Here is a 17,299-nt window from a genome sequence, read left to right as displayed (position 1 = left end):
TAAAGAGAGGGATTTTGGGGTCCATTCTGTCATCTTGATGCTTCTTAGAGGGGGAGATTTATCTGCTTTATTATTTATTAATGCTTAATTTTTTTTTGGGGGGGTGCCCTCAACCCCCGATGTGTTTCCCCCCACCCCTTTTCCACTCGCGGGGGGCCGCGCATGCGCGCTGAGGTTGGCGGGGTGGGAGGGAGGAACAAGATGGCGGCGCCCGGCGGAGGCAGCGTGGAGGATGAGGAGGGTGAGCCCGTGTTGGGGCGGCTGGAGGAGGAAGCACGGCGGCGGCAGGAGAGGCTGCGGGCCTTGCGGCAGAGAGCGCTGCAGGTGGGAGGAGGAGGGCTTGGGGAACGGCTGGGCTCCGGGATGAGGCCTCGTGGAAGTGGGCCTCGCGGCGGCCTGTGGCTTCCCGTGCCTGGGGAGGGTCGGGTGGGGATGGGCTCCGTCCCAGGGGGAGGTGGGCACGGTCCCGTTGCTGAGCTTACATTGCGTTGGGGCAGCGCTCTCAGACGCTGGGATGGAGTTTTGGGTGGGGGGGATCGGATTCGGTGATCCTTAAGGGTCTGTTTTAGGTTGAAGCGTTGAGTAGCTCTGTGATGAGCGAGGTTTGAGGCTTGGGGAGCTTCTCCCAGGGCTCTGCTGCTGAATGTGGTGGCTGGGGTGAGAGGTGGTGGCCTCAGGTTGCATATAGGGAGGTTCAGGTTGGGTATTTAAGAACGATTTCTTTTCAGAGGGACGGGCTGCCCAGGGAGGTGGTGGGGTCACTGTCCCTGGAGGTGTTTCAGAGCTGCGGAGGTGTGGCACTGAGAGCTGTGGTCAGTGGGCATGGTGGGGGTTGGACTTCTGAACTTTATGATCTCAGTGGTCTTTTCAAACCTGAATGATTTTGTTGTTTTGTGTCACTGAGAGCAGGGAAGCTGTGGTGCCCTAGGGACAGGTGGGTATGGAGCAGATAGATAAGGAGGAGATTATGGAATAGGCTGAGGCAAGGAGGAGGATTTGTTCATTGAGGTGTCAGTGAAAAGAAGACCCAAATGGTGAAAATGCAATGACTCCTTGTAAGGAGAAATCCAAGTAAACTGTTTTGCTTAAGTCCGAGTGACTACACCCTGCTCCAGGGGATGTTATTTTATCTGAAGAAGTAAACCTTAGAAGTGTCACTGCTTCTATAAACCTCATAGTAGATGAGAGTTGATTCTGTGATTAACAAGCTCTGGGGCTTGGGGAGCTTCTCTCATGTCTGTACCATTGAGCAAGGTAGGCAGGGTAAGAAGTGAGGGCCTCAAGTTGTGCCAGGGGAGATTCAGGTTGTGTGTTAGGAAGAGGAGTGGCGAGGTATGGAAACAGGCTGCCCAGAGAGGTGGTGGAGTTGCTGTCCCTGGAGGTGGATACAGGTTGCCTGGGGAGATTGTTTGGTGAGTATAGTGTTGATGGGTTGACAGTTGGGTTAGATAATCTGACTGACTGGTCTTCTCCAACCTTAATGATCCTGTAAATAAGAAAGAGGGAAACGGAGACCTGGGAGAGCTCCATTGACAGTGGAGAAACAAGGAGGGAGGAAGGGTGGGTCAGGAACTGGAACAGGATTCCCAGAGAAGTGGTGGAGTCACTGTCTCCTGAAGTGGTCAAGGACTGTGGAAATGTGGCCCTGGTGGCTTAGTGGGGTGATGGGGATGCATTGGACTCTATGATTGCAGAGGTCTTTCCCCAGCCTTTATGATTCTGTGTGCCTCTGAGAGCAGGAAAGCTGTGATGCCTTCGGGACAGGTGGGTATAGAACAGAAGGAAAGAGATGAGGAGAGGATGATGGAGAAGGCTGAGGCAAGGAGGAAGATTTGGTGTCTAGGAAGAAAAGATGTATTAGTCACTTGTTCGCTGGGGTGGCAATGGCAAGAAGAAGACCCAAGTGGTGAAAATACAACGGCTCCTTGTAAAGAGAGCTAAATAAATAAAAATCATAGAACTGTTTCAGTTGGAAGGGACCTTTGAAGGTTATCTAGTCCAGCTCCCATGCAGTGAACAGAGACACCCAGAGCCTGATTGGGAATATCTAGAACGTTAGAGAAACTAGTTTTGCTGAAGAGTGAGCAAGTCTCTACTCCGGGGGATGTTATTTTGCATGAAAAGGTCAACCACAGAGTAGTCACCACTTCTCAAAACTTTATAGCAGATGGGAATCAAATACTAGACAAGGAGCCATGCCATTCAGCATCATTTCTGCTAGCCGACAGCTCCATGGACATCAGGGCTCTGTTATTGACAAAGACCTCCTGTGCACTGTAGATCAGCTTTTAGGGCTGTCTGGGTGTTTGGTGGCTCCTGGTAGACTTGTCCTGCTGAGTTTATCCAAACCCTTTAAATCCCTGCTTACTCTTAGCTTTTGCAGCATCCTAAGACAAAGTTCTGCTGTTTAATGAAAAAGAAGACCTCTGGTTTTAAACCCATTAGATAGGAGTTGCCTGGTGTGTTCCTCTTGCAGATCTAATGAGAAACATTAATTAATTGTTCTGTCTTCATGATCTTACAGCACTCTTCGTTTCTCTTCCAGGTTCAAACTGGGGTCTGTGAGGCCTTTCTTCTATACACAAATATCTCTGAACTGTCTTTCTGATATTCCTGTGTATCTCCTCGATGCCCTTTTGCTGATGGGGGGCTCGAGGGCTGCGTGTGGTGCTTGGGATGTTGGGGCTGTGCTGGTTTGCAGCACTGGCACACCGTTCCCTGGTTTTATTTATCAGTTTGCCTACTTTTTTTCCCATTCCACCAGTCTCTGTGTAAAAGATCCCACATTTCCCCACTGCTTTCCTTACTCCCCAGACTGTTGCACACATATGAATGTTCATTACCATCCTGATGCAGTTTTTCTGGCTGCTGCTGTTTGCAGGGGGCTCCCCTTAGCTGTCCCAACACCTTCCATACAGCAGGATCCATTAGGGACTGCATCCCCCCATGCAAGTGCAGCCAGTTATTTTTTTCCCTGTGTGCATTGCTTTACATCAGGCTCTGAATTTCACCTGTTGCCTTTATTGCTCAGTGATGTGTCCTTGTAAAACCCTTCTGCTAGACTTGAGTTGCTGCTGGATTTCGTCGTGGATCATCTCGCCTGCAAGCGCTGTCCTCAAACCACTCGTGCCTTTCTCAAGCATTCTGCAGCCCCCATACCCTGGAAGGGGGGGGAAGGTGGGAGCTGCTGCTGCTCTCCTGCCATGATGGTGTGGTGCTCGGGCTCACAGGTGCTGTGCTTCCTGCTGCAGTTCACACATTGCTTGAGGTCAGATGAGGAACCTCTTCCAGTTCTGCTCTGCAAACTACAGTTACACAGTTTTGGTGTGAAGGTGATGCTCATCTTTTCTCAATTAGTGAGGAAATGAGTGAGGTAATGCCCAAGTGTAACAAAAGCTGATGCATGAACTTGTGCACAGTGCTTGCCTGACCTGCTGTGCTGCTTTTTATTTATTGCCAGGAAATATTTTTTTTTACCTCATAAAAGCAGGGATTCTTTGAGTTCTGGGCATGATTTCCACATGAGACATGTCAGTTGATGTTTGCTTATACAAATGTGATTAAAATAGCACGCAAGGTGATACTGAAGTTCTGGACTAAATGCATGGCTTTGGCATCAGCAAAGTTGGCAGTTGCAGGGTGATATACAGAATCAAGTTCAGTATCAGAAAAGTCATTTCCCTCCTAAATTTGAATTGAATTAGCTTTCAGCTGCAAGTCATCACATTGTGGCTCTGAGTTGTTGGCATATGAAATATCACTTCCTGTTCTGGCAAAGAAGTACAGTTCTGAATTGTCTGAGTGAAATCTTTACTTTGCAAGCTTTCCTCTTTTTTTTTTCCCCCAAGTCAATTCAGAATGTCTCACAGCAGCTGCTCCCAAGCTTCCAACCTCCAGGCTTCCACATCTGCAGCACCTATCAGTGCTCAGTCTTACCTGCTTGGATGGCAGCAACGCTTTGTTTGCTGCTTTTAAGCCCTTGGATTCTTCCCTGGGTGTTGGGGTGTTATCCAGACCTGCTGTGGGATGAGTGTGATTTAGGCAGCAGAACCTCTTGTTTTCTACAAGCTGTGCGAGTTCTGCCAGCTCTGAGATTGTCTGTCCCTGGATTATACCCAAACAAATCCCAAACAGAGGAAGGCGAAGAGGGAAAACAAAACCAGCAGCCTTTATCTGGAAGCCTGCAGGAAGCCATGGGAAGAGCTGGTGGGAGTTGTCATGAAGGTAAACTTGGCCTCTGTGCAGGGGAAGGGGAAGTGCACAGTGAATTTCTGCAGCGTTGAGCAGAGCTGTGCACATTTTTTGCCAGTTTGAAATTCTCTCCGTAGCCAGCCAGTTACACAACCCAGGCTTGGCTGGCAGTTTTCACTGCTGCCCTCCATGAACAGGAAAGCCCCACCAAGCTTTTGCTGGGAGCTCTGTGAAAGTCACACGATGATGTTGGTCTTTCCCAACGTTAGGGTTTTTGGTTTGGAAAGGAGTGAGGAATGAGTGATGCCAGATCTCTGGGGGGCAGCAGTGGGGACATGGAGGCTTCTACTGAATGTGGGTCTGTGCTGAACTGATTTTGCAGTGTTTGCCCGAGGCTTTTTGTGCTGAGGCTTTATCCTTAATGTTATATAGTAAACCCTGATTATGTGCTATTCCTGTGTCTTTTTTTCTTGCCTGATGGCTTAAAATCAGATGAGAACTTTGTTTCTTAGACTTCTCTTCTTTTTTTCCTCTTTTTTTCCCTCTGATTTTTGAGCTTTGATTTCACACTATAGTTTATCTGTTTCTTATCATTACCCAAGGATCTGTTTTGAAGCAGGACAAAGAAGCGTGGTTTCCTGAACCTCTTTGAATCTGGAAAGCTGAGGATCGTTGCAGTTTCTCTCCTCAGCACGCAAAAACCTACAACTTTCTGCTAAGCTAGTTGATAATTAACTGCAATTGTTTGTATTTATCAAATGCTTGCCCACAGGTTGCCCTTGAAACCAGCTGCATCCACATCTGCTGCTTTGGAGCTAAGTGGGCACTCACTCTGGTGCTGCCATGTGCTAAAGTTATCCATTGCTTCAGACCCCTTAAAATCCCTGTGTACTGTCAGCTCTTCCAGCAGGATGTCCTGCAGCACCTTTTAGGCCCTGTTCTGATCAGAGCTTGTGTCTTAGGAGCAGTGAGACTGCTGTGAAAGTGGGGCTGATTTGGGGGATCCATCTGTTACGTGGGAAACCATCTGGGGAAAGGAAACACCACAGAATAGCTCTGGGTTGGAAGGGGGCCCATAAGGATCCTTGAGCCCAACTTAAAGGAGGGAGAAGATTCAAGCCTCTCATTTGGCTTGAATAACCTGATGTAGTGACTGAAATGCTTTTACCTTAGGAATTTGCTTTTGTTTAAGTCTTTGTGTATGTATTCAGTGAAGGATTCGAAGGGCCCTTCGGATAGTACCAGCAGAGCAAAGAAGTAGTGAAATAAAGAAGTACATACGTTATCACTTGCAGGGAGCTGAGTGCTTTCCCTTCAGATGCTTATTTTTAGCCCTGGGTAATGGAGTGATGGAGAGCTGTGTCTGGGCCATTGCATGTAACCCGGCTTTGCTCCTCTGATTCAGCTCTCAAAATAATTTCTGTGCATTGGCTGCTGTTGAAACGGGACGAAATGCTGTGGCACATGGCTGCTGTGTTCATTTGGGTGGCAAGGGAACGTGTTGAGAGGAAACTTCCTGAAGTTGGCTTTGTGATGCTGGGAGCTGGCTGGGTGAATTGAGTTCCATGGAGGTGCTGAGAGATGCTTTGCCCCCCTCTCTTGCCTTTCTCCACCAGTTTTTAGGTTTCATGGTGCTTTTTCCCTGTGGAAACCCAGCTTGTGACCCCTGTGGGGTGTAGCATTTGGCCCCCACAAAGAGCAGGAGGCAGGTAAGGCTGACGAGCTCAGGTCAGGCAGCAAGAAGGGGCAGTAAGTCGATGAGATCTGGTTTTCCCCAGCACTCGTTTATCTTGAGTTACTTTTGCACTGCCGTGGTAATGGACAGAGGGTTTTTACATAATTTTTCTCTTTTTCATCTCAAGCCATAAAAAAGATTAACTGTTCCTTTTCAACACCAACCGCTCGGTGCTAAAACCTTGGCTCCTTTAATCTGCAGCACAGGAGTCCCAGCTGTGCTGCCTGCTATGGCTTTTTAGTAGAGCTTTTGGATGGCTCCTTCGAAATGCTGAGTGACATGCAGCCTCTTTTCATCCCCAGCTGATAGTGGGAGCTCTGGAGGGATGTGCTGTGCTGCAGCACTGGCTGGGAATGCTGATGGGAAAGACCGTGAGCTCTCCTTTGGGGAAATCTCATTTAGCATTCAAATAAATGAACTCATCCCTAAAATTCCTTGTTCTGTAGGTACTTCAGCTACCCATGAGTCAAATCCAGGAGGAAAGCAGTCCTGCCTGCTTCTTCTGGATGCAAACCTACAGCAGTTCCTGCAGGAATTTCCCTTGGCATCTCTTCTTGTAGGAACACCCCTTACTGGGATTGCAGCTTCAGCGTGGTCCTGAGCTCTTAAGCTTTTTAAATGATGGCTGAATTCAGGGGGATGTTTGTTGAAACAACAATAACATAGTCAAAGGCCAGTTTGGAGCTTGTATTTCCATGTAAGTGTTTGATTCCATTTCAGAACCTCTTTTGGTGCTTTCAAAGCTTTTATTTCCTTTGACAACTCGCAGTTGCATTTTGGCATTTTTTTTTTTTTTACCTGGGGCTTGGCGCTTGTTTTCCTGATGCCCTCTGTTCCTGAAGTACAACAAATGCAAATCTTTTTGCTACTCAGCTCGTCTGGCACGAAGCGGGAGCATTTCAAGGGTAATGTGCTTTCAGCTGGAAGAAAGTGATTTGAAATACAAATGCCGCCAGGAAAAGGAACATATCTGAACTTCAGACAGTCCTTAAGCTGCAATCATGGCTCAGAAATGGGGCTCCAGAGCTGATCTAAGCAGCAAGTGCATTCCTCAGTGGATTTGGGGCAGCTGCAAAGGACACTTTAATAAGCAATAATCAAGTGACCTTTAGCAGCAAGGCACTTGGAAAGTGTAGTCAGGGGTGATGGTGAAGGCAGTGAGGAGATATAAGTCCAGCCAACAGCTAAGGACAAGCTGAAATAAGAAAATGCTGTAAATATCCAGATTGTACCCGTGCAGATGGCTCTTCTCAATTTGATCTTGTGCAGGACGTATGACAAGACACACTACTCTTCCTTTGTTCTTATGTCTCTTGGGCTTTGTGCCCAAAGCTCTGCTATGTGGCAGCTTCAGGTTATTCCCACTGCTTTGTGCAAAGCAGGGCACAGGGGGAAGCAGCAGCAGTGCCCGTGGGGAGGCACATTGGCTGTAGCATTGCATCCTCAGCGGTGCTGCAGGAATCCACGTTGTGTGGGACCGCAATTCTGTGTTAAGACACAAAGAGGAGAGGCAAAGAGACACATCACGGGTAGATGTTACCATGGATGTGCAGGCTTTTCTCCTTTTGTGCTTAGCTTTGCAGCTATTAAACTCTTCTCAGGCAGTGTTTGATTATTATTGCAGCTAAACGCCAAGGATCCCCTCTGAGATAATCTCCCAGTTAAAAGAGCTGCCTGTTCCTATCCTTTCAGAGCAGATATTGCGTGACCCAAGGGAATGCCACTCCTTTTCCAGAGGGAGCCTGAAGGTGCAGAGTGCTGTATGGAGCAGCCCAGCCCCCGAGGTGGTGTGTGGACTGACCTGAGCAGGCCAGGGTCCTTTCTCCCCACCAAGCCCTAGTAAACTGAATGAGTGGAACAACCACAGAACTGTTGTTTTGCTCTCTGGGCCAAAAAAGCCTCACACAGAGCTCAAAAAGCCACAGGGAAAAAAAAAAAAACCAAAACAGGAATCTTCGTGATGGGACTACGGAGTTCAGGCTGCATGTGTTGGGGGAGGAAGGACCTCCACCTGCTTTTCTCTGTGCATCCCCGTGCTGCCACTAAAGCTTTTGTGGCTGTGTCACACGTCACGTTGGAAAAAATCAGCTTGGCTCACCCCCAGCCCTTTGTTTCCGTTCAACATCGCTTTCAGTTTGCAGCTCCCTGCCCTTCCACGCCTGCATGGGCTCACGAGGGAGGCCACGGGGTTGACATTTCCTCCTCAGGGCTGCACTGCAGAGGCTGTCCTGCCCTTTGCTTCTTTGCTCCTTCTCCTGCAGGTCCTATGGCTGCTGTCCCTGGGGTCGGTGAATCCACGAGTGCCAGTAAGTGAGCGAATGGCTCATGGTCCTGTCCAGGCCAGTCTGTGGCCTTGCAGCTTGGCTTGCTGCCCTCCTTTTGCTTTCTTGTTGGTGGAGCTAGCAGCCTGCATTCCTGGAAGCAGAGGGACGAAGTGGCTGAGAAAACAGTTGCTGTGGAAACAGAGCGTAGTAAGGTTATTACGGCAAGAATAAAGCACACACTTAGGGCTACAAAGGCTTCATTTCTATTCAGGCTTTATTAGGAAAGTAATAAACTGTCACTGCAGTGCTCAAATGGCTGGAGGTGGAAGCCTGCAGACAAAATGATCGTGCTTCCACCAGCAACACACAAATAAGCATGCAGCTGGGAGCGGGTGGGTGGCTTTGGGAAACACTCTTCAGCTCTTTTGTCTCCGGGGCTGCTATAGGCACTGCTGTGAAATGCCACTTGGAGAGAAGCAGGTCCTCCACAGACTGCTTCAGGGCCTGGGGGACCATTCCTCATCCCTAGGGTGAGCAGAGCTTGGGAGCTGCTTGGCAGTGAGCTGCCCAGAGAAGCTGTGGATGCCCCATCCCTGCAAGTGTTTGGGGTCAGGTTGGGTGGTACCCTGAGCTGCCTGACCTGGTGTCTGATATAGAGATTGGCATTTCTGTCTGTGGCAGGTGGGTTGGAGCTAGAAAACATTTGAGATTCCTTTCAACCCAAGCCATTCTATGATTATCTCAGATCTGGAGCTTGCTGGAAGTGCTTCTTGGCAAGGCAAGCTCCAGGCAGCTCTCACTTTCCTGGTATCCACAGACAGATGGAGCAGGCTACTCAGCGAGGTGCTGGAGTCACCATCCTCAGAGGTTTTCAAGAAGAGAGTAAATGTCACACTGAGTGACGTGGTTGGCGTGGTGGTGATGGTTGCACTTGGTGGTCTTGGAAATCTTTTCCACACTTTACGGTTCTGTGAATAATGAAATCCAAAAAGTGGTGTATTTTCAGGATCTCACTTTGTTCTGTCCTGAAGCTGAGCAGTGTTCTGTCTGCACACCTCTGCTATCAGCCCTATGGAACAAGATGCACTCGTTGGGATAGGAAAAATGCATCTGTTTCCCATAGGAATGTGCAAAGTTGGTGGTTAGGATCAAGACAAAAATGTGTGTCTGCTTATTATTCTCAGCTCTCCTTACCATGACAAACAGTGATAGTAATAGCTGGCTTCTCCAAGCACTGTTTGCCAGGTTTTGTGCAAGGGAAGCCAAATAAAGACAAGTTCTTTGCTCCTGCTCTGATTCCCAGGATGTTTCTGTGCAGATGTCAGCCAGCCCTGCCAGGTCCTGCTCTGGGCTGGGTAACTGAGCTTCACACCAACGGGATTAGGTGAGAACCGACCCAGCAGGAATACAAAGTGCTTGATTTCTGTCTGCTTCGGTTCCTGGAACTCATGGGGAGGATAGCCACCTTAAAGCACTGCCTTTTGTGGGTTTTATGCATCGGTGAAACTGTGGCTTTTGGCCTGATGACCTCTTGTACCTTTCCAGCTGATATCCTGTGCATGCTGGCATACATTTGACCCTGGTACGAGCTGGTTCAGGAAGCTGAGCGACTTTTTTTGGTCTCCTTTTGTTCTGTTTGTTTGGCTTAGGGTTTGTGGGAGGGCAAGTCCTTGAAGTGGTTTCCTATGGGTAGAGGTGAGGTGTGGCCAGCTGAAGTGAATGGGGACGGATGGGGACATGGGTGGAGGTGTGGTCACCTTGGAGGGGACGGGGGGGAAGGTGACAGTGTGAGCTAGGTGAGTGGGAACGGGGTTTCTCTCCAGGTTTGGACTGTGCTTGTTGTACTGGGGAGGTGACTTGTGTTGTTTTTTTTTAAACCAGAACCCACATATAGGTAATGGAGTATGATGGGTTATCACAGAATCCCAGCACGGTTTGGGTTGGAAGGGACCTTACAGCCTGCCCAGCTGCTGCCATGGGCAGGGTCACCTCCCACAGACCAGGTGCTCCCAGCCCCATCCATATCCTTTGGTACTGCAGGTATGAGGTATCAGCTGCTCTGAGCAGCCTGTGCCAGCACCTCACTGCCCTCGTGGTGAGGAATCTCATCCTGATGTCTAATCTAAACCCACTCTCTGTTAGCATGAAGTTGTAATTAATAGTGATGCAGAGGTTAGTGGATTGCTAACTGGAAGCTCTCCAGCAAGAGCTTCAACGGGCAACACTGACCCGTTGTGCATAATGCTCCAAATATTGCAGGCAGACAGGAGCATATGGGAGAAGGAAACATTTTGTTGTGCATAATTTGAGTGTCCTGTGCTGGTTTGGGGGTTGGTGGTGTGTTGGTTTCCTCCTGCAAACTCTTGGATGCTGGTGGAAGAGGAATCTTTTGCTGTTCGCATGTGATGTCATGTTGTTTGTGGATGCATGGGGGATTTGAAGAAGAGGAAAAGCTCCATTTTTCCACGTACTTTTCTTGAAAGGTACTTTTCAGTACAGCATTTTGTTTTGTGCATGGCTGGAAGGGATGTTGGCCTTCCAGGTTGGCTGTGACCTTGCACAAAGCATGGAAGAGAAGTGTGGTTGTTAAAAGCTCACGTCCCTGCTATGCCCAGTTAGTCCTGTGCTGGATGTGAAGACCTGGGTTGAACCTCCTATGAAATCACTGTTTGATAAGGCTGTGTTCATTCAGCCTCACAGTATCTCTGACAATTTCACAGTATCTCTAGCACCCTAATTTCACAGATGGGAAATTAAAATCTCATCGCCGCGATAACGCACGTGTCGTAAAGAGAGTGAATGAATGTCTGTATGTTGCTGGGCCATCTTTTAATTGCCCAAACGTAGGGCTGCTGCTCAGTAATGGCAGTGTTTTCTTTTAGATGTAGTTCAGTACCCTCGTGGCCTCCAAGCAGAATGAGGATGGTCCTGGTGAGCTCCACGAGCGAGCGTCTTTCCCCGGCATCTTTCCACCTGCAAGATCAAAGTCACATGCAAGGTGCAGGGAAAACCATGGTTGGGGGGGCAGTGCCCATGCTGCTGCCAATGCTCTTCCATGGCCCTTTAGTTTAATTTATGAAGGGGAAAAACAGGCTTCAGAAAATAGGTTAATCATCAACTGCGAAAATGCAGAGCGAGGTTTGTCTTGCGCTCGAGCAGCGCTGCGTAATTAGCGTGTGCAAAGCTGTGATTTACATTTGTGAAATGCCTGGTGATTTAAGTAACTTTCATTTTTTATTTTGGTATAAATATGGGACTGGAAAGATTAATGCATGGACGTTGTTCCCTCTGCAAACATTTTACCCTTCAGCAGGGTCCTGGTGTGTGAGCACAAACCTGGCTGCTCTCTCTCTCTCTCTCTTTCTGTTTTTTTGGTTTCTTTTTTTTCTTGGGAGAAATGAAACTGCTCATGTGTAGCGTTTGGTTTTTGCTTCTGCTTTTGTCTAGGAGCAACAGAGGTGACACATTAACCCCCTGGAACATCTCTCAACTCTGGGCCAGCCCGCCTGGCTTTCTCTTCCCTCCCTCCTTAGGGAAAAACCTGTTCATTTCTCTAAGATAACTGCAGTATTGTCCACATCTGCCACGGGCAGCTTGAATATTGCTAATGGGTGTTTTGTTTCTTAAAGTTTCTTTTTCCCCTCTTCTGTGCAGTAGAAAGGTCACATAACATGAACAAGCAAAGGTGATGTGGACTAAAACAGTCACTCTGCTTCTGTGGCACAGGAAGAATTAATTCTTGAGTTCAGAGACTTTGTTTTTGGGGCAGATTCTGATTATTCCTGAGTGTTAGGTGCTGTACATCAGCAGCTCTTGATGGAGGAGCCTTGCAAACGTGCTCATACACTCAGTTCACGTTGAGTGGTTTTGTTGTTGGCAGAATGAATTGTGATGGGCTGTACTCATAGTGCCAGCCCTGCTGCTCCAGGAGGGATAGCTACAATGCATTAGTGCTTCCTTTGTAAACCCCATAAAACCTTCTCTATCTGCTACCAGGACTTGAGCAGCAGTGCTTTGCTCTCCCATCTCCAGACACATGAATTGCATTCGTGCATCCACGCGGAGGGTGAATGATTTCCATTGGAGGTGTCTAAGGAAAGTGAAGATGTGGCACCCGGGAGAAGGTCAGCAGGGATGGGTTGGACTTGGAGACCTCACTGGTCTTTTCCAACCTTTACAGTCGTGGGAAGCAGTAGCAACGTTCCTCTTGCATTGAGATGGAGAAGTTCATGTGCAATTTACTGGTTCTTCGTTGCCTGAAGGAGGGCTCCAGCTTTGCAGTGTTCTTCCTGCTCAAGCTTTCTGCATCTAACTTCAAGGCTCATGTTATTGCTGCAGTGTGTTCGATACAAGGTTTGTGGTTCTGGTCTCGGGGGAACATTTGTGACACCTATCTCACTGGGGACAGCAGCCAGAAATAGTCAGCAGGCTCTGCTGGCGAAGAGCTGCGCTCGAAATGCAAACACGTGGGGTCTGAAATCGTCAAAATGGGGATATTGCCAACAGCAAACCACAGCCACTTCGGTGTTCTTGTGGCTTATTGGAAGGCAGGAAATATTTGTGATTGTTTGCTATGTAAACGACATAATTATATCTTGCAAAAAAAAAAAGGTAATACAAGTCTGTTTCATGTTGGTAGTGTTTGATTTTCAGGCAGCTTTGTTCCTCGTGTTTGTTTCTCACGTGAAGTTGTGCTGCTCGGATGCTGATTTAACCATTCCCATAGTAACCAGCTGGGGCTGAACCAGGATTAAAGCTTCACTGTGGAAAAAGCTGCAGGACACAGGAGCTCAGGCTTTATAAACCCTGCTTTTATACAGTTACCACAAAAATTGCTGTGAGCAGTTGGCTTCCGAACAGCTTCATCGCTAATAGAAGTCTTGGTGACTTGCAGAGCACTTTGTGACGTTGGTTTTTGCATTCTTGGGGCTGCTGGCATTAAAACATCCCGGGAGGGCAGTGAGGTTGTGTGGCTGCACCTTGCCAGGCTTCAAGGACATCTCAGCTGCAATCCTGGCCGAGCAGAAAGGGTGAAGTACCAGCCCGTGCCGTGCTCCTAGCAGGACTCCGTCCTCACCCTGTGGCAGGCCTGACCACTACCTGCAGAGGTTGAAGAAATGGAGGAGAACAGTAACTACTAAAAAGGTGAATGCTCACTACGTGGATGCAGTTTTCATAAGGAAAATCAGACCTGGGTGCTTCCCAGCTGGAAGAGAAGTGAGGATGGGCTGCTTTGAACACCAGCTTGGCTGGTTGAGTGCTGAGTGATCAACCTTGCTTTGTTCCACCACTGCCCTCTCCTGAACTCCTACAAAAGAGTTATTTTGCCAGAGATGCACTTGACTGGTAACACAACCATCCTGTAAGCCTTATATGAAAGATGAGGAGGTCTTTAGTAATCTGCTCAATCCTTGCTGAAAAATAAGTTCCTGGGAAGAGAAGCTGTCAGGTCATTTTGTTGACTTTTAGGATTGCTAAGGGTTTGCTAGATTGCATTTAATATGGGTGCACAGGGTCAGCTGAGTATCCTGAAGGCTTCAGAAAGGCAGCTCTTCTAAGGCTTGGAGAGGAATGGAGATGGAAATTGGGTGTGCTGGAAGATTGAGGCAGATATCACACCTCACAGTGTGGTTACTGGAACCTGAAGGTTAGATGGGGAAGCAGTCCTTCAGACAGAGACTTTGAAAAGACATTGGAGAGAAGAGAAGGAAACAAGTACAGGCTTGACTTTCTGAAGTGTTATTTGGGAAGGGGCTAAGTGACACCCCCGTGTCCCAGGGGAATGATGAGCTGCTTTCCAGACCAGCACAATGAGAGGATGTTAGACATCTAGCAGAAACACTTAAATCAGCAGTTGTAGGTAATTTGCACTCAGGAATCCTAAAATCATCAGCTGAAGAGATTGTTAGCCTGCTGTGTTTTGATTTAAATCCTTTCTGATTACTGGCTAAGTTTCAAAGGACTGGAAGAGTGCTAACAAAACACCACTACTTAGAAATAAAGGCAAGAGGAGTAAGTTGGGCGAAGGCAGTATGGGGCAGAGGGATGAAAAGAGCGGACTGCAGTGTGTCAAACAGTGAGGAAAAAGGGAGTGTCATTTTTGTCATGTAAATGTGATGTAGTGAAGGTTAGTGATAATGCACGAGGTGCTGCTGAACAATTGCAGCTCTGGTATAGATAGCTCATAGCTCCATGGCTGCCAGCAGAGGATTGTCACCCAACAGAAGCCTTGCTTTGGGGGCCTGTGACTCGTGCACCCGGTATTCCCATTGCTCATCTAGCTCCTCCTGATGTCTGGGATGAGGAGGGACGGCTGGGTGAGGCTTCCCACATCAGAAATGTTCTCAATTCAGGCTGGGCAGCTTGAACGTCCCTTTTGGCCTTACATCTTTAAATGTGATGCAAAGCAAATCACTTCCCTTGTTATTACAGGAGAATGAACCGAAGAGCTGTGAGGATACCTGCCAGGAAGGGAGAAGCCATGATAATGTGCTGAAGCCCGGGGGGAAGCTTAACATTTCTCAGAACCCAGGGGTTTTCTCACCTCCCCAGGGGTGACCCAGCAGCCTGCCTTCCTGCTACGTGTAATGCTTGGCTGTGCTTACAGGGCGCTTCTACTGAGTTGTCAGTGTCCACCTTGACTGCATACGAAACTATCAGATGCCTTCCTCAGCCTGGCAGACATCAAGTAATTCCCACCCATGCTCTGCTGGGAGCCTGGGCTGTCAACCTGTCCCCTGTCAAGTTTGCTACGGGTCTTGCAGGTATTGGAGGAGGCAGCTGACACCCTTCTTTGTACAACCTGATGCAAATCTTCTTGGATTTATGCCTTGAACGAGCAGGGGATGAGACTCTTTTAATCTCAGAGCTCTTTGTGAAGAGTGGGAATGGGGCAAGCAGAAGTCTTCAGGTTGGTAGCTACGGGGCAGGGGTTGCCAGTTGCTATGTCTGCAAATTAAATAGCTGAGAGACTCCAAGCAAGAAAGCTTTTTAATGCCAGAGCTTTATCTTACGACTGTCTCCTTGCAGACCGAAGGGTGGGAGTGACTTTGCAGGCAGTTGGCAAACACTCTCACGTACTGTGGCTGGGTCTCCAATCTCTGGAGGTACAGCTGGTAGCAAGCACCTCACCCCGAGAAGAGGAATTGTGAGAGTGAAACGGCCAAGGGGTTTTCAGCTCCCTTAGTGGCATTAAGGTTTTTAAATAAGAAAAAGTAGAAGTGAAAGTTGAATTGGTGCAAACCTGCAGGGAGCAACCACCAACGAGCAGAGGGAAATGCTTTAGAGCACTTGAAGCAGGAGGTGGTGATGAGGCTGAGTGCTGTGCTTCCTTTCTGAAGACACAGCTGTTGAACAGCAGCGTTCGAAGAGGATAGAAAAGGGGCAGATCTCTGAGCAAAGCGGGGAACCCCAAACCTTTGAGCACTCAGGCCGATCCTTTAGGGCTGGAGAACAAGGAAGAGAGCTGGGGCAGCAGTGAAATGCAGAGCTGTAAGATAAGATGTGTGACAGAGCCTGTGCCTGCATCAATAAATGATGGTGGTAATGAGATCCCACGCAGCACGTGGCTGCAGAGAGCTGTGTCCTGCGTGGTGCTGCTGGCCCTGCTGCCCTCGAGCTCTCTGTGCTCCCTGTTGTACAGCCCTTGGCTGCTGTGCTGCATCCTTACCCTGAGCTCCTCTGCTTCTGCAGCAGTGGCTTTGTCACCCACTTTAGGACTGTGCAGAATATCCAAGGAGTGCTGTTTCCCTGCTGCCATCTCTCAGCTGTGCTCAGGCAAAGGGCTGTGAACAGGGAAGCTTAACACCTTAGCTCTGTTGATTTATAGCACTGGTGAATGCAGCCTGAGCTGTCTCTGTGCTGGAGCATATGGGCATGTGCAGCTGTGCCCACTTGCTCTGTGCGTGGGGACAGTCACAGTGTGAAGCATTTCAGTTGCAGATCCCAAGGATTTCAGGTAGCTGTTCCCCTAAGGATTTGCATGATTTTTTGTACCTTTCTGTTAGAGTTTGGCTTGCTTATCCACCAGGCTCTGGTAACCCCAGCCTTCTGCTGGGATTTTTAGGAGAGAAAGCATGGAAAGGAGAGGAGGTATCTTCCCTTCATGCTCCAGCGTAAAGACGCGAGGAGGGCTTTGAATCAGCTGCAGGTTCAGAGCCCAAATTTGTACATCAATTTAGAAACCTGTGTTGGCTCCCTGCACTCAGCACTGGGGGTAAACCTCCCTTATCTCATTACTTTCCCTTTTCTCAGCTTGCGTGAGCTCAAAGGCATCCGAAGAAACCCTGCTGCCCCAACCCTTAGAGATGACTCTTGGGACAAACTGCCTTTCACAGAGGCTGGGGGTTCATGGCCCCTTTGCCACGTTGCTGACTCCACCCTGTGGCTTAGCACTGGGTTTCATCACTGTGCTATGAAACTGAAATCTCATTTCCAGGCGGCTTTGTAAGTGAGGAAGCAGCGTTAATTTCTCGTGCTGGGAGGAGGCCTGACATCACGCAGTCAGTTCGGATGTTGCTTGTGTTGTTCTTTCATTGTGAGCTGACTGATGGAGCCTTGTTAGGGATGGCAGGGAGTAAAATTCAGAGGGGATGAGCTGGAGATGCACCGTTATACAGAACCATGCTGGTTCGTGGTTATCATCCTGCTGCCAGTCCAGAGTTGGAAGGAGAGGCTGCCATGCCAGACAGCTGTACTGCCATTCACTGAGACCTAGGCAGGCTGGAGAGGAACCTCACAAGGTTCAACACGGGCAAGTGTGGAGTCCTATGGCTGAGGAGGAAGGAATAACCACACGCATCAGTTCAGGTTGGGGCTGAGCTGCTGGAAAGGAGCTCTGTGCTGAAGGATCTGGGTGTTCTGGTTGACCATCCTGTTGACCACAGGATGACTGTGAGCCAGCAGCATGCCCTGGTGGACCAGAAGGCCAATGGGACCCTGGGGTATCCTGCATAGAACATGGCCAGCAGAGTGAAGGAGGTTCTCCTGCCCTGGTGAGGCTGCATCTGGAGCACTGGGCCCAGTGCTGGGCTCCCCAGTTTGAGGCAGACAAGGAGCTGCTGGAGGAGAGAGCCCAGCAGAGTGCTGCAGAGGTGGGGGGAGCCTGGAA

At 48.8% G+C, this 17,299-nt stretch overlaps 1 protein-coding gene across 1 annotated transcript in view; it reads left to right on the top strand.

Moving 5' to 3' along the window:
- Positions 1-191: 191 nt before the first annotated feature.
- The window catches only part of CCDC12 (coiled-coil domain containing 12), a 30,925-nt gene continuing 13,817 nt past the window's right edge, over positions 192-17,299 (top strand). The window contains exon 1 of the mRNA XM_065744997.1: positions 192-324. Coding sequence (XP_065601069.1) covers positions 202-324 — 123 coding nt within the window. The 5' untranslated portion in view covers positions 192-201. The remainder of the gene's footprint in view (positions 325-17,299) is intronic.

The sequence above is a fragment of the Cyrtonyx montezumae genome, unplaced genomic scaffold (genome assembly GCF_038088225.1).
Source record: "Cyrtonyx montezumae isolate F1298 unplaced genomic scaffold, pur_monq_1.0 scaffold_32, whole genome shotgun sequence".
Classification (NCBI taxonomy): domain Eukaryota; kingdom Metazoa; phylum Chordata; class Aves; order Galliformes; family Odontophoridae; genus Cyrtonyx; species Cyrtonyx montezumae.
Note: the sequence above shows the minus strand (reverse complement) of the source record. Positions and strands in the feature narration are given on the sequence as shown.